This window comes from Oncorhynchus gorbuscha, linkage group LG25, assembly GCF_021184085.1.
Source record: "Oncorhynchus gorbuscha isolate QuinsamMale2020 ecotype Even-year linkage group LG25, OgorEven_v1.0, whole genome shotgun sequence".
In the NCBI taxonomy this organism is placed as follows: domain Eukaryota; kingdom Metazoa; phylum Chordata; class Actinopteri; order Salmoniformes; family Salmonidae; genus Oncorhynchus; species Oncorhynchus gorbuscha.
The window spans coordinates 19,702,934-19,730,709 of NC_060197.1; the positions used below are offsets into that span (position 1 = coordinate 19,702,934).

Here is a 27,776-nt window from a genome sequence, read left to right on the forward strand (position 1 = left end):
TGAGCTACAGAAGGACCACACATGAAGTTAAGGCCACCAAAAGTAAAGAAGACATGATGAGGAACAACATTCCAGATAGAAATGGGTCTTCTTAGGAATTGTTTTATCCAATTGATCTTAAAAGTATTATTTAAAGTAGTAAAGTCCACAAAATTCAGTCCACCAATCTCATAAGTGTTCATTACAACAGTTTTCCTAATGTAATGGGTACGGTTTCTCCAAAGAAAGTTGAAAATCATCTGGTCTATCTCCTTGCTTATTTTACTGTCAAGATATAATGATAGAGCACCATATGTTAGTCTAGAGATACCTTCAGCCTTGGTTATTAGGACTCTACCTTTTAAAGATAAGTCCCTCTGTAGCATTGATTTAGTTTCTTCTGTTTTTTTAATAAGAGGGTTAAAATTTAGTAAGCCTCTAGACTTCTGATCCTTTGTAATGGTTATGCCTAAATATGTAAGTTCTTCTTTTACTGGAATACCATAATATGAAGGTGTCACACAATATTTGACAGCTATGAGTTCACATTTATTAATGTTAAGATATAGACCAGATGCTTTGGAAAAGGATTGTATCACATTGATCGATATGGGAATTTGGTTAGCGTCTTTCAGAAAAAGAGTAGTGTCGTCAGCCAGCTGGCTTATAATAATTTCTTTACCAGCTATGGAAATAACTTGTACAGGACTATTATTTAAATAATTTGCAAGAAGTTGGGTGATTAATAAAAACAGGTACGGAGAGACATGACAACCTTGCCGAATTCCTCTCTTTAACTCAAATCTAGGTGAGGTGCCATATTTCAATTTGATAGAGCTGTTACCATTTGCATAGAGAGTCTTGATAGCCTTACAGAAAAAATCCCCAAAGCCAAGTCTCTCAAGGGAGTGGTAGAGAAACCAATGCTCTACTGTGTCAAATGCTTTATAAAAATCTAAAAATAATATGAAGCTATCCTCAGTTATTAGGTCTGAGTAGTCAAGTATGTCTAATACTAGTCTGACATTGTTAGAAATATGTCTGTTCCTCATGAAGCCAGACTGTGTTTCATCAATGATTGCATCCAGGACTTCTTTAATTCTTTTTGCAAGTAGTAAGGCTAATATCTTATAGTTATTATTAAGAAGACAAATTGGACGGCAGTTATCGATGAGCAGCACTTCTTTTTTAGGCTTAGGTATCAGTGTTATTAACCCGTGACTCATTGTAGGAGGGAGAACATTGTTTTTAATACTCTTTAAAAATACTTCAATTAGGAAGGGAGCTACTTGTTCAGAAAATAATTTGTAAAGTTCTGATGTAATTCCATCAACACCTGGTGATTTATTGTTCTTTAGATGTTTGATACACTCTATAATCTCTTCAACTTTGATGGGTTCATCACACTGTTTAGATTCTATATCACTGATAGAGTGAACATTATTCAGTGAGTTAAAAAACATATCTGTGGATTCCTGACAGTACGTAGAGCTATACAATTTTCTGTAAAAATTTCTACAGTATTTAGCGATACATTTTTGGTCATCTGTAATAACACCATCAATGTTTAACTTATAGATAGTGTTATTTTTAGAGTGAAATTTCTCAAGTCTAAAGAAATAGGATGAATTCTGTTCTCCCTCCTCAATCCATTTTTTCCTAGATCTAATAAAGGCTCCTTCTGCTTTTAATTTATATACACTGCTCAAAAAAAATTAAGGGAACACTAAAATAACACATCCTAGATCTGAATGAGTGGAATATTCTTATTAAGTACTTTTTTCTTTACATAGTTGAATGTGCTGACAACAAAATCACACAAAAATTATCAATGGAAATCAAATTTATCAACCCATGGAGGTCTGGATTTGCAGTCACACTCAAAATTAAAGTGGAAAACCACACTACAGGCTGATCCAACTTTGATGTAATGTCCTTAAAACAAGTCAAAATGAGGCTCAGTCGTGTGTGTGGCCTCCACGTGCCTGTATGACCTCCCTACAACACCTGGGCATGCTCCTGATGAGGTGGCGGATGGTCTCCTGAGGAATCTCCTCCCAGACCTGGACTAAAGCATCCGCCAACTCCTGGACAGTCTGTGGTGCAACATGGCGTTGGTGGATGGAGCGAGACATGATGTCCCAGATGTGCTCAATTGGATTCAGGTCTGGGGAACGGGCGGGCCAGTCCATAGCATCAATGCCTTCCTCTTGCAGGAACTGCTGACACACTCCAGCCACATGAGGTCTAGCATTGTCTTGCATTAGGAGGAACCCAGGGCCAACCGCACCAGCATATGGTCTCACAAGGGGTCTGAGGATCTCATCTCAGTACCTAATGGCAGTCAGGCTACCTCTGGCGAGCACATGGAGGAATGCCCCCCAAAGAAATGCCACCCCACACCATGACTGACCCACCGCCAAACCGGTCATGCTGGAGGATGTTGCAGGCAGCAGAACATTCTCAACGGCGTCTCCAGACTCTGTCATATCTGTCACGTGCTCAGTGTGAACCTGCTTTCATCTGTGAAGAGCACAGGGCGCCAGTGGCATATTTGCCAATCTTGGTGTTCTCTGGCAAATGCCAAATATCCTGCACGGTGTTGGGCTGTATGCACAACCCCCACCTGTGGACATCAGGCCCTCATATCACCCTCATGGAGTCTGTTTCTGACCGTTTGAGCAGACACATGCACATTTGTGGCCTGCTGGAGGTCATTTTGCAGGGCTCTGGCAGTGCTCTTCCTTGCACAAAGTCGGAGGTAGCGGTCCTGCTGCTGGGTTGTTGCCCTCCTACGGCCTCCTCCACGCCTCCTGATGTACTGGCCTGTCTCCTGGTAGCACCTCCATGCTCTGGACACTACGCTGACAGACACAGCAAACCTTCTTGCCACAGCTCGCATTGATGTGCCATCCTGGATGAGCTGCACTACCTGAGCCACTTGTGTGGGTTGTAGACTCCGTCTCATGCTACCACTAGAGTGAAAGCACCGCCAGCATTCAAAAGTGACCAAAACATCAGCCAGGAAGCATAGGAACTGAGAAGTGGTCTGTGGTCCCCACCTGCAGAACCACTCCTTTATTGGGGGTGTCTTGCTAATTGTCTATAATTTCCACCTGTTGTCTATTCCATTTGCACAACAGCATGTTAAATTTATTGTCAATCAGTGTTGCTACCTAAGTGGACAGTTTGATTTCACAGAGGTGTGATTGACTTGGGAGTTACATTGTGTTGTTTAACTGTTCCCTTTATTTTTTTGAGCAGTGTATATTATCCAGTTTATTTTGTAACTCAATTAGTTCCATCTTCTCCTCCCCCAAGAGGTCGGCTGGGGACCTCTGAGAATAGGAAGTTATCTTAATGATCACCTTTTCCTCCTCAGCTCTTCTGGTCTTAGCAAAATTACTACCATATTTTCTAAGGTATTTGGACACCTCAAATTTAAAGAGCTCCCAGTTCTTGCAATAAGATTTTTCTTCACAAGCCATTTCCCAAAAGTGTGAGAGCAGATCTTTAACCTCAAATTTAACTATATCATTATTTAATAATGAGCTATTTAGCTTCCAGTAGGATGCTCTACCAAGGTTTCGTATCAGGGGTACATATTTTGATATCAATGTAAATAGCTCTATGGTCTGTGAGGGGAGTAGTACAAATATTTGTAGTAACACACTCACCATCAATACATTTGGATATAAGCCAAAAATCTATTCTGGATTGTCTGGAACCTGTTTTGTTACTCCAAGTGAATGATCTTTCAGCCGGAAACCTCTCTCTCCATATATCAGTAAGATCAAACTTTTCCATAAAAAGTATTAAACCCAAATTCTGATTGGTTGGCCTACCTGGGGGCCATCTATCAGTTGAATTATCTATTGTAATGTTAAAGTCCCCTCCTATCAATAATAATGAATTGGGAAATTTAGATAACCAATAAATATATGTTTCTCTATAGATTCAAGCAACTCATCATTCTCATGTCTGGTGTTGTACCCGTAGAAGTTTACAAGTAACTGATCACAAGACAAATAAAGTGACCAATGGAACCACATGGGGTCACATTCCGAGTGTAGAATATTACCACCAAAGGTATTTTTCAATGTAGTGACACGGGCGGAGCGTTCAGATCCATGGGAAAGCCAAATATCGTTGCCCCACTGTGACCTCCAGAAGTTGGCATCAGCCAAAATTGAGTGAGACTCTTGAAAAAAGCAAAAAATCTATTCGAAATTGTTTAGCAAATAAAAATAAGGCCTTGCGCTTCACATTGTTTCGTAACCCCCAAGCATTAAGATATACTATAGACAAAGACAAAACAACAAAGATTATATAAAAGTATAAACTGTAGTAGGATGAGTCAAAGACATAGGAGCAATGAACGTAAACGATAAGGAACCGAGATCTGCACCATTTAAGTCAATTTAAAGTGAAAATAGCTTATTCCATAACCTTTGAGCTAGACGTTATCTGGCTTTGAAATTCAACTCAACTGGAAATTATGTTCAAGACCAAACCAAGGGTTCTTGTAGTAAGAGAGACTAAAAACCCTCTTTAGTGTAATCAGGAACTATTCTGAGAAATAAAACAACAAATAATAATTTAAATAAAAGTGTACCTACTATTTTAAGTACATATGAAAACTGATCATAAAATAATTGAATAAAAAATGTTTTACATATAAATGTTCCTAAGACCTTTTTTGGAAATTAGTGTTAATAACTAAATAGAGCAATAACCGTGTAAAGTCAGAGCAGACCTCTATGCCCTTTAAAACAGTATCTTAGTTACTGTATACATAAAAAATAAATACAGCTTTCAATCTTCTTTGTAAGTGTGTAAACCAAATAGGTCTTCTGGTCATACAAGAACAAACTAATAAATTGAAATACCTGAGTATTCCTGAAAAATAGTCACCTGATGCCTGTTAGGTAAACAACATAAGGAAAATGAGAATACCATGGCTGAAACCATCAACCTGTTCCTTCTGGTGAGATTTTAGGGAGGAATATGGATTTCTGAACCATTGATGAAGCCTCGTCCTCCGACGAAGTAAGCAGCCTTCCCCTCATTTCGTGCTATCTTGATCGTTGGCCACAACTTGTTCCTTCTTTCTATGTCTTCCGGGCTGAGATGCTCGGCGAAACGCATACCATGGCTCTGAAGGAAGGCGTTCTTCCTAGCAGCTTTCCAGACAGCATCCCTGTAGAATCTGGTAGTGAATAGGATGATGATACCTCTAGGTCTTGAATCGTTTTGCTGTTGCTTCTTGCTGAGGCGATGCACAACGTCGATGGTATCACCAGCTTTGTTCTTCTCTGCAGGCAAAACTTCTTGGCAGATACGGATAGCCTCTCCTCGCACATCTTCATTCTCCACCTCTATCAAGCCGTAGAGTCTCAGGTTCCATTTTCTTGTGTATTGTTCCAGATCAGTGAGACGTCTATGGTAGACATTGTTATTATTTCCCACCCTGTCCACATTGTTTTCAACTTTTGCCACTCTCGTTTTCACATCCTTAATTTCACCACATGCAAACTCCAGTCTTTTTCAAGCCTTCGATAACCATGGTGTTCGCGCCTACCATTTTCTCAATGGGGTCACACCTGGAGTTGATGAGTAAGGAGAGGGTAGCCACGATGTCAGAGTTGGGTTTTTTGGAGGGTGGAGGTTTGCACGGAACTGGTAAAGAGGGGAATTCATCATCGTCATCTTCAACAGCATTCGAAAGCATGATATTATCCATAGGCCAAGTGTAGTTATGGCAGTTGTCTATAAGCACGTTTCTCTCTTGTTGATTAGCAATAGACCGGCTAACTTCTTCCTTTTTTTTCCCCAAGAGTTTGCCTGGACATGCCGTAATAAATGATCCAATTATCATTCCAGTCACAGGAAAGGTCTTATATCTTGAACAAAGAAAAATAGTAATGACTGTAAACTTGTTTTTTTTTTTTTTTCACAATCTTTCTGAAGTTTGATACGGAGCTCGGTAAAAAAGCGTCTGTTCAAGCCACCATCTTGGCACCTCCCAAAATATCTATAATTCATTGTGACCTGCTGCTGAATGTGAGGCAGGCTGTTGAGCGAGAGTGACGGAGTGGTGTGTGTTGAGAGAGCCCAACAACTATTGCCTGAGTCACGTAGTAGGTTTGCAATTTAGATTGTGGTTATAGAGAAACCCATCTCCAACCTTTTCCCCCATAAAACAGATTCATATGCTACAATTTATGCATATCAAGAAATAATGGATACAAATCACTGGAAAATGACATTGGGCGCACTAGAGCGCATTACATACACCCCATCGGGGTGGTTTAAACTGCATTCGAATGTTGACTTAGCATAAAGAAAACTAAAAAGCGAAGTGCTTTATGCATGCTTAGCTCATGGGTCTCGGGCTGCCGAGTGGAAATTTGAAATGGAAGTTATGGACCTCATGTGGTTCTTTTTATAGGGAAACGTCCTCAATGAAACTGACATCAAATGTAGAGAATTATACATTTGCCACTCTGTTGGCCATCAAGTAGCCTATTAATGTATATGCCATTGTTGGACACCATTTGATACAATACATATGTTGAAATGACGATATCACTGGAGTCATTGCAAATCAATTTGTGTCACATGTGTAACCTACATGAAGCTGGCAAACCAATATCAATAATAAGCCTATAACTTCAGTTTGTTGTAGCCTTGGGTTATTATGCAATTATTAGAGAACATGCTTTGTTAATTCAATTGGAAGTTATAAAAGCTATATCGCAATTGCCAATCAGTTAGAACGCATTTGATTTGACGTAACAGTAGTCAAATTCTTCGAAAGCCAAGTGAACCACAACAGATCACTGACCATTTCGAATCTCAATGTACTTTCTCACACTCAACGACAAAAGACAGTACTGTGCAGCCGTCTTCATCTGTCTTCATCGACCTGGCCAATGACTGCCTCACCTGGTTCACTAACTACTTCTCAGATTTCAGTGTGTCAAATCGGAGAGCCTGTTGTCTGGACCTCTGGCAGTCTTCATGGGGGTGCCACAGGGTTCAGTTCTCTGGCAGACTATTTTCTCTGTATATATCAATGATGTCGCTCTTGCTGCAGGTGATTCTTTGATCCACCTCTACGCAGACGACACAATTCTGTATACATCTGGCCTCTCTTTGGACACTGTGTTAACAAACCTCCAAACGAGCTTCAACGCCATACAATACTCCTTCCGTGGTCTCCAACTGCTCTTAAATGCTAGTAAAATGAAATGCATGCTCTTCAACCGATCGCTGCCCGCACCCGCCCACTTGACTAGCATCACTACTCTGGACAGTTCTGACTTAGAATATGTGGATAACTATAAATACATTGGTGTCTGGCTAGACTGTAAACTCAACTTCCAGACTCACATTAAGCATCTCCAATACAAAATTAAATCTAGAATCTGCTTCCTATTTCGCAAACAAAGCCTCCTTCACTCATGCTGCCAAACAGACCCTCGTAAAACGGACTATCCTACCAATCCTAGACTTCGGCGATGTTATTTACAAAACAGCCTCCTACACTCTACTCAGGAAATTGGATGCAGTCTATCACAGTGCCATCCGTTTTGTCACCAAGCCCCATATACTACCCACCACTGCGACCTGTATGCTCTTGTTGGCTGGTCCCCAATACATATTCGTCGCCAAACCCACTGGCTACAGGTCACCTATAAGTCTTCGCTAGGTAAAGCCCTGCATTATCTCAGCTCACTGGTCACCATAGCCACACTCACCCATAGCTTGCGCTCCAGCAGCAACAACATCGCCTATGGGCACAAACCCACCGTCGCTGGACCAGACAGGACTGGCAAAAAGTGCTCTTCACTGACGAGTCACGGTTTTGTCTAACCAGGGGTGATGGTTGGATTCACGTTTATCGTCGAAGGAATGAGAGTTACACCGAGGCCTGTACTCTGCAGCGGGATTGATTTGGAGGTGGCGGGTCCATCATGGTCTGGGGCGGTGTCACACCATCATCAGACTGAGCTTGTTGTCATTGCAGGCTATCTCAACGCTGTGCGTTACAGAGAGGACATCCTCATCCTTCATATGGTACCCTTCCTGCAGGCTCATCCTGACATGACCCTCCAGCATGACAATGCCACCAGCCATACTGCTCGTTCGGTGCGTGATTTCCTGCAAGACAGGAATGTCAGTGTTCTGTCATGGCCAGGGAAGAGCCCGGATCTCAATCCCATTGAGCACGTCTGGGACCTGTTGGATCAGCGGGTGAGGGCTAGGGCCATTCCCACAGAAATGTCCGGAAACTTTCAGGTGCCCTGGTGGAAGAGTGGGGTAACATCTCACAGCAAGAACAGGCAAATATGGTGCAGTCCATGCACTGCAGTACTTAATGCAGCTTGTGGCCACACCAGATACTGACTGTTACTTTAGATTTTGACCCTCCCCCCTTTGTTCAGGGACACAATATTACATTTCTGTTAGTCACATGTCTGTGGAACTTGTTCAGTTTGTCTCAGTTGTTGAATCTTGTTATGGTCATACAAATATTTACACATGTTAAGTTTGCTGAAAATAAACAGTTGACAGTTTATATTTTTGCTGTTTATATGCGCAAAGGGGATTTATTTACATCTATAAAACCTGGTTCGAGCCCTGAATGCTGATTGGCTGAAACTCAGCGTTCCGTCGTGCTTAACAGCCCTTAGCCATGGTATATTAGTCATATACCACAACCCCTCGGGCCTTTTGCTTAATCATAGCAGTCAAACAAGTTAAATCCATTTATGGGAAATGATCTGCCGATTTTAATAAGGGCAAATTATATTTTATCTTGCCACATATTCATATCAGTGGAGGCTAATGAGGGGAGAACGACTCATAATAATGGATGGAACGGACCCAATGGAATGGCATCACACATGGATACCATTCCACTGATTCCGCTCCAGCCATTACCACAAGCCCGTTCTCCCCATTTAAAGTGCCACCAACATTCTGTGATTCAAATTCCTTAAATACGTCATAGCTCGCAGTAATTGAGGAAATCCTGATTTAACTTCTAACCTCGTTACAAGTTCCTACGATATTTCTTGTCTCGATAACAGTTAAACGTGTTATTGTATAAATATGGCAACTCCTCTCTTGCTGTGATAAAAACAATTGGGCTAGTTTTCAGGCCTTTTGGGCAGCTTGAATGGCCATTGGGCAAGAAATGTTACCTCGACCTGGCAACCCTGCCCCCCCATTGAAGTTTAAAATGGGTAAGGGTTATAGATTCAGTAAAGAGGTAAAACCGAACTGACCAGATCTCAAGTTGCCTCATTATCCCCCAGCAAAATTGAGATTTAGATTTTTTGTATTTCACAACATAATGTAAAAATCATATGCTTGTATGGATGTCAACCCCAACACATGTTCTTGTCGTTTCCATTCAACTGTATTAGTCGTTCAACTACCCCCACAGATTGCTGTATGCTAACCAGCTTATATAAACAGGAGTTACTATTTAGCAGTTACTTCTAAACCTGAAAAGTAACCACAGTGGGCCTGTTACAATACATAAATTAGAGATTTGACAAATATCCACTTTGTTATATCAGAATTATTGAATGTGCACCAATCTGGTCAATGTGACAGATGCCGAGCAGTTGCATCGCTCCAGTCAACCGTCATTGACTGTTCTCTGCTACGACAAGGCAAGCAGTAACGGAGCACCAAGTCTAGGACCAAAAGGCTCCTTAACAGCTTCACCCCCAAGCCATAAGACTGCTGAACAAATAATCAAATGGCCACCAAACTACATACATTGAAGTCTTGTTGATGGACCTAGCCTTGAGTGCGATGGCTACCTTGTGTGTTCATACGGTATAGTGAACTTTGTTAAACTGGAACCTTGTCGGTGTCATTTCGAGTCAACACCTGTACCCCCTGCAATATAGCCTCATTTTGCATTTATATATAATTTTTTACTTTAGTATGTTTGGGCTTGTAAGAAAGCTTTTCATGTTAAGGTCTACACTTGTATTCAGAGCATGTGAAATAAAGTTTGATTAGACTTCTTTATGGTTAGGGTAGGGATGTCCCAAGGATCTGAGATAGCACTGACTACAAAAGGGTTAATAAAAAAAAATGTACACAGGTAGCTAATGAGATTAACCAGTCTGTTTGGTAATAGTTTTACTTGTTAGTATTTATATAACTTATCACCCACCTGCTATATTGGATGAAATCCAGAGTATTCCCAAAAATGTAAAGCCTATAGAACTCTTGGCCAGCTTGATAGCAGCAACAGCCACTGAACATTAGTAAATATTTAGTCAGATGGATGACTATGATCTCTTTACAAAAATGGCTTATTTGTAGTAAAGCAACTTGTTTACCTTGTATAAGCCATCAAATAATTTCAGTTTAAAGGCCTGCTCACCTTCATAAATGCAAGCACATGCAGCACCATCTTAATATTTAATAAAATACACAATTCCTGGATGTAATGTCAGTGTCAACACTTTAAGTGAATAGAACAATGTTCAGTAGTCCACTCAGTTTTCAAACATCAGTCTCAATCAAAACTACAAAATGGTAGTTAACATTGAGAAACACTGGACTCAAACTTCAAATTGAGGAATACTATGGACAGTTACACCATTTGAGTCAGGACACTAAACATATTTCAATTATTTTAATGTTGCAGTACAAATACACATTTACTTAGATTTTTGACTCTGTGCCTGTGCTTTAAGGACCTTGACAACGATCTTCTGCTCCTCAATCAGGAAAGCACGCTTGATCCTGTGGTAGACAGAAGGGTGAAGGTTAGTGGATCAGTTAACTGAGATGTTCAGGACATGCCTTTAATGGTTACTTTACAAATACTGACCAAATGTCAACACTAAGAAAAATCTAATGAATGCATGTTGCAAAGACATTGCAGAAACATCCATCTTTATTTGTTGCACATAGGAAGTGTCACTGCTTTTAACAGCACACCCCAGGACAAATCTCCCAATGTGATACTAGTTGACAAAACCAGCTAAAACCACCATCTACTTAAATCATAATTGAACAGTTAGGGAGAGATGTGATCAGGATCAGACTTGACTAAAGAATGTAGTTTTAATCCTAACACATGGAACTCACAAGACCAGAGGCTGCTGAAGCAAACAAACTGCACTTAAATTGCTATGGATAGAAATTCAACTACAGCTGGCTGGCGTCTTCAATAGAACATCTCTCTGGCATAGTTAGTCCAATATGCAAGTAAACATGATCAACCAGAACCACCCCATGGGGCAGGATTAGGGCTGTTACAGTAATTGAATATCCATGTCACTGAGTTATGGATGAAGACAGTCATTTCAGGATTTATTTTTATAAACGTAATTTTCATGCTGATAAACTACCCAATAGTGAGAGTTCACTAATGATAAGCAATTGTTTTGCTAAATTAATCTGTCTTTCCAACTGATGATACGCAGGGGTGTAGAGCGCTATAGGCTATTGCACTTCAGTGAACAAAGTTTGGACTTTATTTCTTTGCGTGCTCGTAAATAGATCTTTCAAAAACAGTGTCAGATTGAATAATTAATCAACAAGGTTGTCCTGTCTCCAAGGCCTATAAAGCGCTAATATGTCAATTGGAACCGCTGTCATTTGGTAAAAAAAAAAAATCATGATTGTATTACAAAATGTACAGGTCTCGTTCTCTGAGTGAAAACGTTATTTGCAGAGTTAACCACCTGCCACACTTCTGAGAAACAAGTTTTGGTTTATTTCATACCATAATTTACATGCACCATGTGAGCATGTGTCTGGTTTCTGTCCTGTTAAGTCAGTTTATTGTTATATATAGACACAGCAAAATAATAGATCCTCACAGTATTTTAAAAATCCTTCACTCACACTTGAAAATCAGCGTCGTCGCTGATAAAAAGGCAACTGACATGTTGCGTGTATTTGTTATTTTAAGGATTGTCAATTTCATCGGCATACTATAACACAGCGCTCTCCTTCACACTTTCCTTGTCAATTGATTATCTTGGTGCCTACTTTTGGAAAGCCTAAGGTTTGGCTAGTTTCAAAATATATGTTTTAAAGATAAAATATTTGCTCTAGAGGATTTTATTGGCGGGTGTTTTTACCAGGGTGTGCCAATTCTCGATGGGCGTATATAATTCCATTTAGTAAGTAGCCTGTCTGGACACCATGTAATCCTGACTAGCCTCCCAGTCCCTGAGGCTGAAAAACAGCCCCACAGCATGATGCTGCCTCCATGTTTCCGCCAGATGTGACAACAGGCATTCAGGGACAAAGAGTTCAATCTTGGTTTTATCAGACCAGAGAATCTTGTGTCGCATAGTCAGAGTCTTAGGTGCCCTTTTGCAAACTCCAAGCAGGCTGTCAAGTGTCTTTACTGAGGAGTGGCTTCCATCTGGCCACTACCATAAAAGGCCTGATTGGTGGAGTGCTGCAGAGATGGTTGTCCTTCTGGAAGGTTCTCCCATCACAACAGAGGAACTCTATAGCTCTGTCAGAGCGACCATCGGGTTCTTGGTCATCTCCCTGACCAAGGCCCTTCATCGATTGCTCAGTTTGGCCAGCGGTCAGCTCCAGGAAGCCTCTTGGTGGTTCTAAACTTATTAAAATTTAAGAATGACAGATGCCAGTGTTCTAGGGGACCTTCCATGCTGTAGACATTTTTTGGTACCCTTCCCAAGATATGTGCGTGCCGACACAATCCCGTCTCTGAGCTCTACGGACAATTCCTTTGACCTCACGGCTTTCTATTGCTGAAATTCACTGTCAACTGACGGACCTTAAATAGACAGGTGTGTGCCTTTCCAAATCATGCCCAATCAATTGTATTAACCACAGATGGACTCCAATCAAGGATGATCAATGGAAACCAGATGCACCTGAGCTCAATTTCAAGTCTCATAGCATAGGGTGTGAATACTTATGTAAAGAAGTTGTCTTATATAATACAAAAATGTCTAAATCTGTTTTCACTTTGTCATTATGGGGTAGCTTGTGTAGATTGAGGAAAAATATGCATTTAATCAATTTTAGAATAAGGCAGTAATGTAATAAAAGGTGGAGAGAAAAAAAAACTTTCCAAATGCACTGTATATTGAAATAGGACTAAGTAAGTTACACTACTGAGACTAAACAGAACACGCTCTTAGGCTTACTGCTTGAAGGTGGTTATACAAGGCTACTACTATACAAAGCATAATGACATTACTTATTATGGTCATAATTGTAGCATTAAGGAGAAGGTATAGGAGCAAGAGCTGTGTGCATATTTTGTGACAAATAGGTGCTGTTAGGTTACAACATTCTGCCCGCCTGGAACAGTGTAAACAAATTATAGTTACCAGTCTGTTCCAACGACTTTAAAAGCCTTTACAGCATAGCAAACACTAAAAACAGACAAATGTGAAATTGCTTTATCTGAAATTTTGCGGTTGAGTGAGGCGTGGCGCTCACGGAATCAGTATAAACATTCATTCAAACAGGCAACAGAAGCAGGATCTCTTATTTCTGTAGCTGTACATGGAATATTTAATAAAGCCAAGCACATTTATGGTAGGCTATTGATTATAGACCTTAAATTGAGGAAACCAACTTCCGTAAACAATCAAGGCAAAGGCTGTTCAATCGCCTCACTCCATTGCTGCCTCTGTCGCATCGTTCTCAACACCAATATGCTGGACAACTTTTCTATTTTGCACATAGCATTTATCAAATATATACACAGCTTCAAAATAGTGGATTCGGCTATTTCAGCCACACCCGTTGCTGACAGGTGCAAAGATTTGAGCACAGCCACGCAATCTCCATAGACAAATTTACAGTAGAATGGCCTTGCTGTAACTTTCACCTCGGCACCATCATAGGACTCCACCTTTCCAACAAGTCTGTTTGTAAAATTTCTGCCCTGCTAGAGCTACCCCCGTCAACTGCAAAAGCTATTATTGTGAAGTGGAAACATCTAGGCACAACAATGGCCCAGGCGCAAAGTGGGAGGCCACACAAGCTCACAGAACGGGACCACCAAGTGCTGTATCGCGTAAAAACTGTATGTTCTCTGTTGAAACTCACTAGAGTTCCAAATGGCATCTGGAAGCAACGTCAGCACAATAACTGTTCGTCGGGAGCTTCATGAAATGGGTTTCCGTGGTCAAGCAGCCGCATACAAGCCTAAGATTACCAAGAGCAATGCCAAGTGTTGCTGGAGCGGGGTAAATCTCTCAGCCTTTGGATTCTGGAGCAGTGGCAAGGCCTTCGAGTGATGAAACACACTTAACCATCTGGCAGTCCGAGAGATATCTGGGTTTGGCGGATTCCAGGAAAACACTACCTGACCCAATGCAGTGTACCAACTAGAGGTTGAGCGATTAAATCGGAATGGCCGATTAATTAGGGCCGATTTCAAGTTTTCATAACAATTGGAAATCTGTATGTTTGGATTTGCCGTTTTTTAAAACACCTTTATTTAACTAGGCAAGTCCGGTAACCTCTTGGGGCTAGGGGGCAGAATGTCAACTTCCTGCTACTCATGCCAAGAATATAAGATATGCATATTATACATAGATTTGCATAGAAAACACTGACGTTTCTAAAACTGTTTAAATCATGTCTGTGAGTATAACATAACTTATGTAGTAGGCAAAACCCAGAGGACTAATTGTCTCTGTTCCCTGAGTTGTCACTGCCAAGGGATAGGAACCAGACATACAACACTTGGTACAGATTCTTCAGAAGGCGGTGTTTTGGATATATTCTTACCTATCACGTACACACTTCGCACACATGGCACCGCCGTAGGCCCTGCTGACGTGCTTCTTTGTCTTTGAGAGCCTCATCAGGACCTGGGGTCTCACTGCCCGGATCTTTAAGACAAACAAATGCTTGTGAGCAGATGTAACAAAACCTGAACCCAGGTTAATGTTCAGGAGAAACATGGGAGAAACCATTTTGACCATTAACAATGCCACAGCCATTTTTAAAGGAGAAATTCACATTAACAAAATCTCAAATTACAGTATGTTAGAAGAGCCTAGACACTTTTTGCGATCTCACCTGTTTACAAAACACATTTTTGTATCGTTAACATTATATTACATTTTGTGCGATTCTGGCTGTCTCCTACCAGCTGTGGGGGCTACACAGAAACAGCACAGCTAGTTTGAGTTCGCTGGAGTCGCACAAAACGGAATACAACAAAGGATAAAGTTCTGAATGACAAATCAATGCGTACAAGAGTAAAGACCTACATCAGTATACTTAGAGCGTTGCAGTTTTAAAGTACGTATTTGGATGTTTTCGGAGCCTTTGCTTATGTTACACCCCTACAACCGCTGAATGAGCACGAGGAAGTATATCGCTGGAGTAGTAATATAAATATATATATGTGGTCCTTCTGTAGCTCAGTTGGTAGAGCATGGCGCTTGTAACGCCAGGGTAGTGGGTTCGATCCCCGGGACCACCCATACGTAGAATGTATGCACACGTGACTGTAAGTCGCTTTGGATAAAAGCGTCTGCTAATGGCATATATTAATATATGTGTGTTTGCGCACAGTGAGTGGACGCCTCTTCAAACTGGTGAATTTGTCTATTTCAGACAACGGGTGTATAAAATAGAGCAGAGACATGCAATCGCCAAAGGCAAACATTGGCAGTAGGTAGAATGGCCATACTGAAGAGCTCCATGACTTAATGTGGCCGTGTCATAGGAGACCACCTTTCCAACAAGTTTGTCAAATTTCTGCTCTCCTAGAGCTGCCCCGGTCAACTGCAAGTGCAGTTATTGTGAAGAGGAATCATCTAGGAGCAACAACGGCTCAGCCGCAAAGTGGTAGGCCGCACAAGCTCAGAACAGGACCGCTGAGAGCTGAAGCACATAAAAATAGCCTGTCCTCGGTTGCCACACTCACCACCGAGTTCCAAACTGTCTCTGGAAGCAACGTCAGCGCAATAATTGTTCGCCGAGATTCCATGGCCGAGCAGCCACGATCCTAAGATCACCATATGCGTATCCATACGCAAAGTCAAGCGTCCGCTAGACTGGTGTAAAGTTCTGGTGCATTGGAATTGCTTTCTCTATAATGATGTACCACGCTTCACCACCTGTCAGTCCGACGGACTAATCTGGGGTTGGCCGATGTCAGGAGAGCGCTACCTGCATGAATACAGCGCCAACTGTAAAGTTTGGTGGAAGAGGAATAATGGTTTGGTCTAGGCCCCTTAGTTCCAGTGAAGAGATTTTAACGCTGGAGCATGACATTTTAGACAATTCTAGATGCTTCCAACTTTGTGGCAACAGTTTGAGGAAGGCCCTTTCCTGTTTCAGCATGACAATGCCGCCATGCAGAAAGTGGGTCCATTTCCTGTAGTCCACAACCATCTCCTTTATCTCAAAGGGATCAAGACAAAAGAGATGATTGTGGACTTAAAAAAACACTTTTATTTAACTAGGCAAGTCAGTTAAGAACAACTTCTTATTTTCAATGACTGCCTAGGAACAGTGGGTTAACTCCCCTGTTCAGGGGAAGAACGACAGATTTTACCTCCGCAGCTCAGGGATTTGATCTCGCAACCATTCGGACTACAGGAAAAGGAGGACCAAGCACGCCCCCATTCTCATTAACGGTGCTGTAGTGGAGCAGGTTGAGAGCTTTAAGTTCCTTGGTGCCCATATCAAAAAACTAACATGGTCCAAGCACACAGACAGTCATGAAGAGGGCATGACAAAACCTATTCGCCCTCATGAGACTGAAAAGATTTGGCATGGGTCCTCAGATCCTCAAAAGGTTCTACAGCTACACCATCCTGACTTGTTGCATCACTGCAGAGTATGGCAACTGCTCGGCCTCCACTGCAAGGCACTACAGAGAGTAGTACGTACAGCCCAGTACATCACCCGGGCCAAGCTTCCTGCCACCCAGGACCTCTATACCAGGTGGTGTCAGAGGTAGCTGGAGTGCAAAGTCAAGGTTCAAGGGGCTTCTAAGCGGCTTTGATCCCCAAGCCATAAGACTCCTGACAATATAATAAAATGGCTACCCAGACTATTTGGATTGCCCATACCACTGATACTGGTATTATCTATGCATAGTCACTAATAACTCTAGCTCAGAGGTGGGCAAACTTTTTGACTCGCGGGCCACAATGGGTTCTAAAATTCGACAGAGTGGCCGGGCCAGGAGCATTTGGAGGGAGTGTTTGGGCCGGATATACTAAAGCATTAAATGTAGTGTGTGCAAACCTCATAGCACAGTAAGAACACTACAACCCAATTTATTAACTGTCTTTCAAATGTGAAAAATAGCCCTTATCAGTTAATAAATTTGTCTCAAGGAATATGCAAGATATGGCATTTACATACTATTTCGCAGATACTGGGAGGAGGAAATGTAAATAGATTAAAATAACATACGCACTGTTATTTATCAAGATTGCGTCTGTTTTTAATACGTTTCAATCGAAGGTGCAAAGTTAAAGAAATCAACATTTATTGAAAAATGGAATCACTTTCAACATTCAAAACATATTATTACACAACGAAATACTCAAGCTCAATAATATCTACTTGTGTTAAACTCCGCAAAATCATGGATGGATTGTCCTGACCGCGCGCTCTTCAAACTCGCCACGGACGCCCTCGCCTTCACGCGCAAACAGTACACGTGTATCGTTGCCAAGCACACAGACATAGGCTGTATTAAATATCCTACCTGCAGCTGAAAATTTAAATTAAGAGCGATGTGCGGCGTGTTAATTAAGCTACTGTACCGCTGCTGTGCGTAAATGCGCATTGCTCTTAAAAGACGCACTTCCAAACTTTCCATATGCATTTTTTCATAACACAGCAGAAAAACTCACCATTTCAGTGGGAACAGTGTTGTTGGTCTCCCTTTTTTGCCAGTGCATCAAAGTCTGGAGTTAGTTTTGTTGTGGCAATTCTCAGGACAGATCTGAGGTGTTGGTCAGTTAACCTCTGAGCAGTAGCCGCCCGTTCTTGTGTTGACTGCTTGCTAGCATAGTTTGCATGCTTCGTGGCAAAGTGATGGCTGATATTGTACTCTTTGAAAACCACAACAGCTTCTTGGCATATCAGACATACAGCCGTTGATCGGACTTCAGTGAAGAAGTATTTTGTTGTCCACTCCTTATTAAACACTCTGCATTCGCTGTCCACTTTCCTTCTCTTTGGTCCGCTCATTTTCACAGAAGGGCTTAATGGTGACGTGAAACGAAGTGAAAATTAAAGTGAAATAAAGAGAAATACGCGCCACTCCAACAACGGTCAATGTGTTTTGAGTGCGCCATCTATTGGGGAAACGTGGGCATTGCAGGGAAAGGGAAAAAAAAGGTTTTTACTATAATTTGGACAAGTTCGGCGGGCCGGATTAAAAAGCCTAACGGGCCGTAGTTTGCCCATGTCTGCTCTAGCTACATATTACCTCGACTAACCGGTAGCCCCTGTATATAGTCTCGCTATTGTTACTTTACCGCTGCTCTTTAATTACTTGCTCCTTTTACTTCTAAATCCTATTTTTTAAACTGCATTGTTGGTTAGGGGCATGTAAGTAAGCATTTCACTGTAAGTTATACACCTGTTGTAGTCGGCGCATATGACTAATATAATTAGATCAAACACATTTGGGATGAATTGTAATGCCAAATGCTGGCCCAAAATCAGTGCACAACCTCACTTATGCTCTTGTGGCTCAATGGAAGGAAGTCCCGCAGCAATGTTCCAACATTTAGTGGAGAAAGCCTTCCCGGGCGAGTGGAGGCTGTTATAGCAGCAAAGGGTGGACCAACTCCATATTAATGCCCATGATTTTGGAATGAGATAGTCAAGCAGTAGTCCACATACTTTTTTATTTAGTGTTTTCACTACAACAGTAACAGACCTGAAAAAAACATTTGTATATTATGCAGTGGGATAGGATGTACATAGGACAATACTTACTCCACGCAGTCTACCAGGGCATATTCCGCATGCAGACTTGGGTGCCTTGCCCACCTTCTTGGTGTACAGGTACACAATGCGGTTACCAGGAGTCCGGGACCTGTAAGTGAGGAATTACACATTGCAATGTTGGTAACAATATTTTGAGGGGTGGAAACATGCTCACAAGACTACTTTTTATTTAAAATCCAGAGCTAGCTAGATACAACCACGTGAAAGCCAGTACTAACGTTACTAACCGTGTAGGTCACAAAGAAACATGCACTGTAGTAACTAAGAATGGCACAGAAGCCACGGGAATAGCAACAAGCCAATGGAATTAGCTACCTATAGCTACATGCTAGTTACTTACAGCCTAGTTTTGTTGGAGGCGGTGTTGTAGGACAATCTACGACGGTAAGTTAGGCGCTGGACCATGTTGATACCTGGTAAATACATGATTAGTAGTATAACGTGTAACACCGATTGATTACATTATTACCTTTCTAGATAATTTACTAGATAGTTAGTTCATTAAAAAAATGGTATCGGGGACTGCCGATGGCGTCATCACTGCGCAAGACTGTGTAACCAAGTAAACTAAGTAGTATATATGCTACCTAACAAACGTATCAAGATTAAAACGTTTGAAGAACACACCCTAGTTTGTCAATTTAAGGCAGCAAAACTGCAAATGGCATTATTCTTGTAGTTACCAAAATTGAGACATTTTTGCTTTGGGCTAATGTTACTGAAGATATACTACTTAATTAAGAGGGCCATGACAAAGTACTAGGATAACATGAAATATCATCATCAACGTGTTAACGGCTTCTAACACTGGAAATATAATCTTTGAAATACGATTTGTCGTAGTATATAAACACAGATTACAGCAGATTATTTAAACTAAATATAAGCGAGAAAATTTAGGCCGCCATACCTTCTATTAATGTAACCGGAAAAGGAAGGACTAAAGTCGCTACCTTGGAATTTGAAGTTTTTCTTCTTCCCTGTGAGTTTCCAGCAGACTAGACGTTGTATTGCGTATTGTTGCCTTTCGCAGGTCGGCGTGAGAATTGCACGTTTATATATCTAATAGCTTCACACCCGTAGGTACAGGCCGGTGCATTGGCCTCATTTATAAACCTTAGGAACATATAGGGCAAAATGTACGTGCGTCATGCAGAAATGGCCATTTATTGACATAAATTACTTGACGTGAGAATGTGCACACCTCCCCACACACTTTAGACCATGCTTACACACATCTGCTAGTGGTTGAGATATTGTAGTGCAAGCTGGCAAGTATTTTGTGCAAATGGAGATATGCTGAAAAGCTTATTCATAAAAACAGGAAAACATATTAACAAGAATGCAACAATTTGCCATTAGCGAGAAGAGAGAAAATCGATGTAATTTTAAAAAAATATATAAAATAAATAGAGCTAGGAATCTTATAATTAGACATAGGAATCTTTTTCCCCCTTTATTTTCACAACCATTGCACAATATATTCTTCACATGTTCTGGCCCTGATGGGTTCATTATCCCGAAGGAGCCATACAACAAATGACCATGCACATCTCTTGTTTAATTTGGCTCCAGAGTGTTGCAGTGCTGGAGGCATCACTACAGACCCTGGTTTGATTCCAGGCTGTATCACAACCGGCTGTGATTGCGAGTCCCATAGGGAGGTGCACAATTGTCCCAGCTTTGTTAGGGTTTGGCTGGTGTAGGCCGTCATTGTAAATAAGAATTATTATTATTATTATAAGAATTTGTTCTTAAATCAAATCAAATTGTATTTGTCACATGCGCCGAATACAATGCTTTCTTACAAGCCCTTAACCAACAATGCTTTAAGAAGTTAAGTTAAAAAATAGATACGTTAAAAAAATAAAGAAAATAAAAGTAACTAATAATTAAATAGCAGCAGTAAAATAACTAACCATAGCAATAGCGAGGCTATATACAGGGGGTACAGAGTCAATGTGCGGTGGCACCGGTTAGTCGTAATTGAGGTAATATGTAGGTAGAGTTAAAGTGACCATGCATAGATAATAAACAAAGAGTAGCAGCAGCGTAAAAGAGGGGTCTGGGTAGCCCTTTGATTAGCTGTTCAGGAGTCTTATTGCTTGGGGGTAGAAGCTGTTAAGAAGCCCTTTGGACCTAGACTTGGCGCTCTGGTAACGCTTGCCGTGGGGTAGCAGAGAGAACAGTCTATGACTAGGGTGGCTGGAGTCATTGACCATTTTTAGGGCCTTCCTCTTTTTATTTATTTTTTATTCACCTTTTTTAAACCAGGTTGGCTAGTTCTCATTTACAACTGCCACCTGGCCAAGATAAAGCAAAGCAGTGCAACACAAAAAACAACACAGAGTTATACATGGAATAAACAAACATACAGTCAATAACACAATAGAAAAAAAGTTAATAAGTGCATGTACAGTGTGTGCAAATGAGGTAAGATAAGGGAGGTAAGGTAATAAAATAATTACAATTTAGCATTTTAAACACTGGAGTGATAGATGTGCAGAAGATGAATGTGCAAACAGAGATACTGGGGTGCAAAGGAGCAACAAACAAAAAAATAACAGTATGGGGATGAGGTAGTTGGATGGGCTATTTGCAGATGGGCTAAGTACAGGTGCAGTGATCTGTGAGCTGCTCTGACAGATGGTGCTTAAAGTTAGTGAGGGAGATATGAGTCTCCAGCTTCAGTGATTTTTGCAATTAGTTCCAGTCATTGGCAGCAGAGAACTGTAAGGAAATGCGGCCAAAGGAAGAATTGGCTTTGGGGGTGACCAGTGAAATATACCTGCTGGACGGTGTGCTACGGGTGGGTGCTGCTATGGTGACCAGTGAGCTGAGATAAGGTGGGGCTTTACCTAGCAAAGACTTACAGATTACCTGTAACCAGTGGGTTTGGCGATGAATATGAAGCGAGGGCTAGCCAACGAGAGCATACAGGTCGCAGTGGTGGGTAGTATATGGGGCTTTGGTGACAAAACGGATTGCACTGTGGTAGACTGCATCCAATTTGCTGAGTAGAGTGTTGGAGGCTATTTTGTATATGACATCGCCGAAGTCAAGGATCGGCAGGATAGTATGTTTTAGGAGGGTCTGTTTGGCAACATGAGTGAAGGAGGCTTTGTTGCGAAATAGGAAGCCGATTCTAGATTTAATTTTGTATTGGAGATGCTTAATGTGAGTCTGGAAGGAGAGTTTGCAGTCTAACCAGACACCTAGAACATGTGGACAACTCCAAATACCTAAGTCAGAACCGTCCAGAGTAGTGATGCTAGTCGGCCGGGCGAGTGAAGGGCAGCGATCGTTTGAAGAGCATGCATTTAGTTTTACTAGCATTTAAGAGCATTTGGAGGCCACGGAAGGAGTGTTGTATGGCATTGAAGCTTGTTTGGAGGTTAGTTAACACAGTGTCCAAAGAAGGGCCAGAAGTATACAGTGTCGTGTACATAGTGTCGTCTGCGTAGAGGTGGATCAGAGAATCACCTGCAGCAAGAGAGACATCATTGATGTATACAGAGAAAAGAGTTGGCCCGAGAATTGAACCCTGTGGCACCCCCATAGAGACTGCCAGAGGTCCGGACAACAGGCTCTACGATTTCACACACTGAACTCTGTCTGAGAAGTAGTTGGTGAACCAGGCGAAGCAGTCATTTGAGAAACTAAGGTTGTTTAGTCTGCCGATAAGAATGTGGTGATTGACAGAGTCGAAAGCCTTGGCCGGGTCGAGGAATGCAGCTGCACAGTAATTGTCTCTTATCAACGGCGATTATGAAATTGTTTAGGACCTGGAGCGTGGCTGAGGTGCACCCATGACCAGCTCGGAAATCAGATTGCAAAGTGGAGCAGGTACAGTGGAGCATTTTAGAAAGAGAGGGTCCAGATCTGCTGATTTGTAGGGGTCCAGATTTTGCAGCTCTTTCAGAACATCAGCTATCTGGATTTGGGTGAAGGAGAAATTTTTATTTTTTATTTTACCTTTATTTAACTAGGCAAGTAAGTTAAGATCAAATTCTTATTTTCAATGACGGCCTAGGAAGAGTGGGTTACCTGCCTGTTCGGGGGCAGAACAACAGATTTGTACCTTGTCAGCTCGGGGGTTTGAACTTGCAACCTTTCGGTTACTAGTCCAACGCTCTAACCACTAGGCTACCCTGCCACCCTAAATGGGGAGGCTTGGGCAAGTAGCTGCGGGGGGTGCAGGGATGTTGACCGGGGTAGGGGTGGCCAGGTGGAAAGCATGGCCAGCTGTAGAAGAATGCTTATTGAACTTCTCAAATATTGTTTATCAGTGGTGACAGTGTTTCCTAGCCTCAGTGCAGTGGGCAGCTGGGAGGAGGTGCTCTTATTCTCCATGGACATTACAGTGTCCCAGAATGTTTTGGAGTTTGTTCTGCAGGATGCAAATTTCTATTTGAAAAAGCTATCATTTGCTTTCCTAACTGCCTGTGTATATTGGTTCCTAACTTCCCTGAAAAGTTGTATATTGGTTCCTAACTTCCCTGAAAAGTTGCATATTGCGGGGACTATTCAATGCTAATGACGTACGCCACCGGATGTCATTGTGCTGGTCAAGGGTAGTCAGGTCTGGAGTGAACCACGGGAAAGTCTGTTCCTGGTTCTACATTTTTTAAATTGGGCATGCTTTAAGATTGTGAGGAATGCACTTTTAATGAATAACCAGGTGTCTTCTACTCACGGAATGAATTCAATGTCCTTCCAAGATACCCGGGCCAGGTTGATTATAAAGGCCTGCTCCCTGAAGTGTTTTAGGGAGCGTTTGACAGTGATGAGGGGTGGTCGTTTGACCGCAGACCCATTACGGATGCAGGCAATGAGGCAGTGATCACTGAGATCCCGGTTGAAGACAGCAGAGGTGTATTTGGAGGGCAGGTTGGTTAGGATGATATCTATGAGGGTGCCTGTGTTTATGTATTTGGGGCTGTACCTGGTAGGTTCATTGATAATTTGTGTGAGATTGAGGGAATCAAGTTTAGATTTTTAGGATGGCCTGGGTCCCATTTTAGGTAACCTAACAGCACGAGCTCTGAAGATAGATGGGGGGCAATCAATTCAATTCTCTGAGAATGGGGCGTGCTCAGTCCTCCTTTTCCTGTAGTCCACAATCATCTAATTTGTCTCGTTGAGGGAGAGGTTGTTCTCCTGGCACCACACGGCCAGGTCTCGGACCTCATCCCTTATAGTCTCATCGTTGTTGGTGATCAGGCCTAACACTGTTGTGTCATCGGAAAACTTGCTGATGGTGTTGGAGTCCTGCCTGGCCATGCAGTCATGAGTGAATAGGGAGTACAGGAGGGAACTGAGCACGCACCCCTGAGGGGCCCCTGTGTTGAGGATCAGCGTGGCAGATGTGTTGTACCTACCCTTACCACCTATTGAACACCCATCAGGAATTCCATGATCCAGTTGCAGAGGGAGGTGTTTAGTCCTAGGGTCCTTAGCTTAGTGATGAGCTTTGAGGACACTATAGTGTTGAATGCTGAGGTGTAGTCAATGGATAGCATCCTCACATAGGTGTTCCTTTGGTCCAGATGGGAAGGGAAGTGTGGAGTGCAATAGAGATTGCATCATCTGTGGATCTGTTGGGGTGGTATGTAAAATGGAGTGGGTCTAGGGTCTAGGGTTTGCCAAGCAGTTGCCATACGAAGCAGTGATGCAGCCAGTCATCATGCTCTCAATGGTGCAGCTGTAGAACTTTTTGAGGATCTGAGGGCCCATTCCAAATATATTCAGCCTAACAGGCATAGGGAACAACACTCTGGTAAGCTTAACGAGACAAGATGAAGTTGCAACAGGCAGACAGAAAACACTGGCATAAATACACAGGGGATAATGGGAACAAATGGGAGACACCTGGTGGGGGGTGAAGACAAGCCCAAGACAGGTGAAACAGATCAGGGTGTGACACACAGAGGAACTTGAAGCTCTCGACCCGCTCCACTACAGCCCTGTTGAAATGAATGGGGGCGTATTCGGCCCTCCGTTTCCTGTAGTCTACGATAAGCTGCTTTGTCATGCCCACATTGAGAGAGAGGTTGTTTTCCTGGCACCACACTGCTAGGTCTCTGACCTCCTCCCTATAGGCTGTCTGATCATCGTCGGTGATCAGGCAGGTCTACCACCACTATTTTGTCTGCAAAAATGTGGTGTTGGAGTCGTGCTCACCCATGCAGTCATCGGTGAACACGGAGCACAGGAGGGGACTGAGCAAGAATCGTGGATGTGTTGTTGTCTACCCTCACCATCTGGGAGGGCGGTCCGTCAGGAGGTCCAGGAACCAGTTGCAGAGGAAGGTGTTCAGTCCTAGGGTCCTTAGCTTAGTGATGAGCTTGGAGGGCACTATGGTGCTGAACGCTGAGCTGTAGTCAAAGAACAGCATTCTCACGTTGGTGTTCCTTTTTGTCCAGGTGGGAAAGGGAAGTGTGCAGTGCAATAGAGATTGTGTCTTCTGTGGATCTGTTGGGGTGGGCCATGACCAGCCTTTCAAGGCCTTTTATGGCTACAGATGTGAGTGCTACGGGGCGGTAGTCATTTAGGCAGGTTACCTTGGCGTTCTTGAACACATGGACTATGGTGGTCTACTTGAAACATGTAGGTATTACAGACTGGATCAGAGAGAGGTTGAAAATGTCAGTGAAGACACTTGCCGGCTGGTCAGCGCATGTTCTGAGTACATGTCCTGGAAATCTGTCTGAGTGTTTAAAGGTCTTACTCACATCGGCTATGGAGAGCATGATCACTCAGTCATCCGGAATAGAGGGTGCTCTCATACATGGTTCGGTGTTGCTTGCCTCGAAGCGATCATAGAAGGCATTTAGCTCGTCTGGTAGGCTTTCGTCACTGGGCAGCTGGCGGCTGGTTTTTCCTTTGTAAATCCGTGATAGTTTGCAAGCCCTGCCACATACTGCCACCTGGAGTTTGTTTGAACAAGTATAAAGCCAAGGTTGGCAATTTACTATCACCTGCAGTTATGGAATGTTTGCTCACAAGTATAATTCATTGAATGACCCCCCCCCCCTCCCCGATGACCTGGATGGATTTATGTAGTCCCACCCAGCTGACTACTTCAAAATGGTGAAAGTCCACAATGGCACTGCCCATGCTAACACAGGCTTTTGGGCACTAGAGTCCTCTATCTATCTCTGGCCCCTATCCTGTGTATGTGGCAATTTTTTAAAAGTATACATTTTTTCAAGCACTATCAACAGCTTGATTAAGTCTGGATGTGCTCTAGACTTCCTTCCCTCTCTCAGCTCGACCAGGGCAGTGGTAGAGTCTGAACAGAAAATAAGCCTTTTAGGCCCCACTTCATTCACTCACCGCAATGCCCACACTAGTTCTAGTGTTAATATTTCAGCAGAGAAAAATGAGACTCCGTCAGACAGCCGCCTACACTGGTGTGGAATTAGAAGTTCTCTCAGCACGGAATATTTCTGCACCTTCTTATAATATGCTGCCAACTAGTGATGATTGTGTGACCTTCCATTGAGAGGACCACAGATAATTATTTTTGTCATGAAAAATAACCTAAACAATTATAATTAAAAGATTCACATAACCAGTTAACTTGAGCCCCACCATCCAACTATCATAAAGGGATAGTTCCCTCAAAATACAAATCAACATGATTTCCCTTTTTTTGGGAGAAGGTTAAAATCCCTTCGACCCATCCCTCAGCTGTATACCAAAACATTTGTAGGCTGTCATTTAGCTGAAAAACAAATCCCAGACTGGTGTTTTAATTATTGTTTTATTGTATTTTATCATTATTAGCCTGGTTCGTCACTATAAATTGGTATTGTACTGTTTGAAATTTGATACAATGATTTGATTAGATTAATTGTACATTTTGGGCATAATAGCCTGGGCCTGTTTCCAAAGAGGTTTCAAAACATCCTGCACACTTAGAAAAAAGGGTTCCAAAAGGGTTCTTTGGCTGTCCATATAAAGAACCCTTTTTGGTTCCAGGTAGAACTCTTTTGGGTTCCATGTAGAACCATATGGGGAAAGGGTTCTACATGGAACCCGAAAAGGTTCTATCAGGTACCAAAAGGGTTCTAGGCAATTGTCAAAAAAGGAGTTTTGTCCTTGTTTCACTTCTTCACCTGCATTTATTGGAAAAGACTTGACAAGTCAAAACATTATGGTGGAAGTTCATCATTTGACTGACTTTCAACTGGTCAGTTCTTTCAAATCAGAGACCAGTAAATTACAGGAAATTATAAGAAATGTGTCCATTTCCTACACCACATGGAATATTATTTATTGTCCAGTTGGTGGCAGCAGTATCATACCAAGTGTTTGAATATTCTCGATGTGAATGTGGAAGCCTCTCTCATTGCCCCCAACAATGAGACATTATTTCACTATCTTCTCTCCTGCCAACCATAATATTGCAAAACTCATATCCAAAACAAAAAATTTATGTTGTGGCAAATGGAAATGCAATTTCACACACACACACACACACACACACACACACACACACACACACACACACACACACACACACACACACACACACACACACACACACACACACACACACACACACACACACACACACACACACACACACACACACACACACACACACACACACACACCTCCAGTTGCTGTGAAAGCACTGTGCTTCAGACTTGCTATGGTTGCACACTTGGCAAGTGTATAGATCTCCAAATATGTAGCTTCCTTAACCACCTGCCCCCCTTACCCTCTGGGGCCTTGTCCCTGAGCTACAGCAAGCATGAGGGCCTCTGCTACTGGTTTCCCACAGAGATACCTCTCCTGGT

At 42.2% G+C, this 27,776-nt stretch overlaps 1 protein-coding gene across 1 annotated transcript; it reads right to left on the reverse strand.

The window, feature by feature from the left end:
* Positions 1–10,636: 10,636 nt before the first annotated feature.
* Positions 10,637–19,963, reverse strand: LOC124014033 (60S ribosomal protein L34). The gene is made up of 5 exons (XM_046328691.1): positions 19,877–19,963; positions 19,307–19,379; positions 18,955–19,054; positions 14,761–14,864; positions 10,637–10,761 (listed from the first exon to the last, which is right to left on the reverse strand). Exons 2-5 carry the CDS (start codon positions 19,369–19,371, stop codon positions 10,677–10,679), a joined length of 354 nt encoding a protein of 117 aa, XP_046184647.1. The 5' UTR covers positions 19,372–19,379; positions 19,877–19,963; the 3' UTR covers positions 10,637–10,676.
* Positions 19,964–27,776: the final 7,813 nt, after the last annotated feature.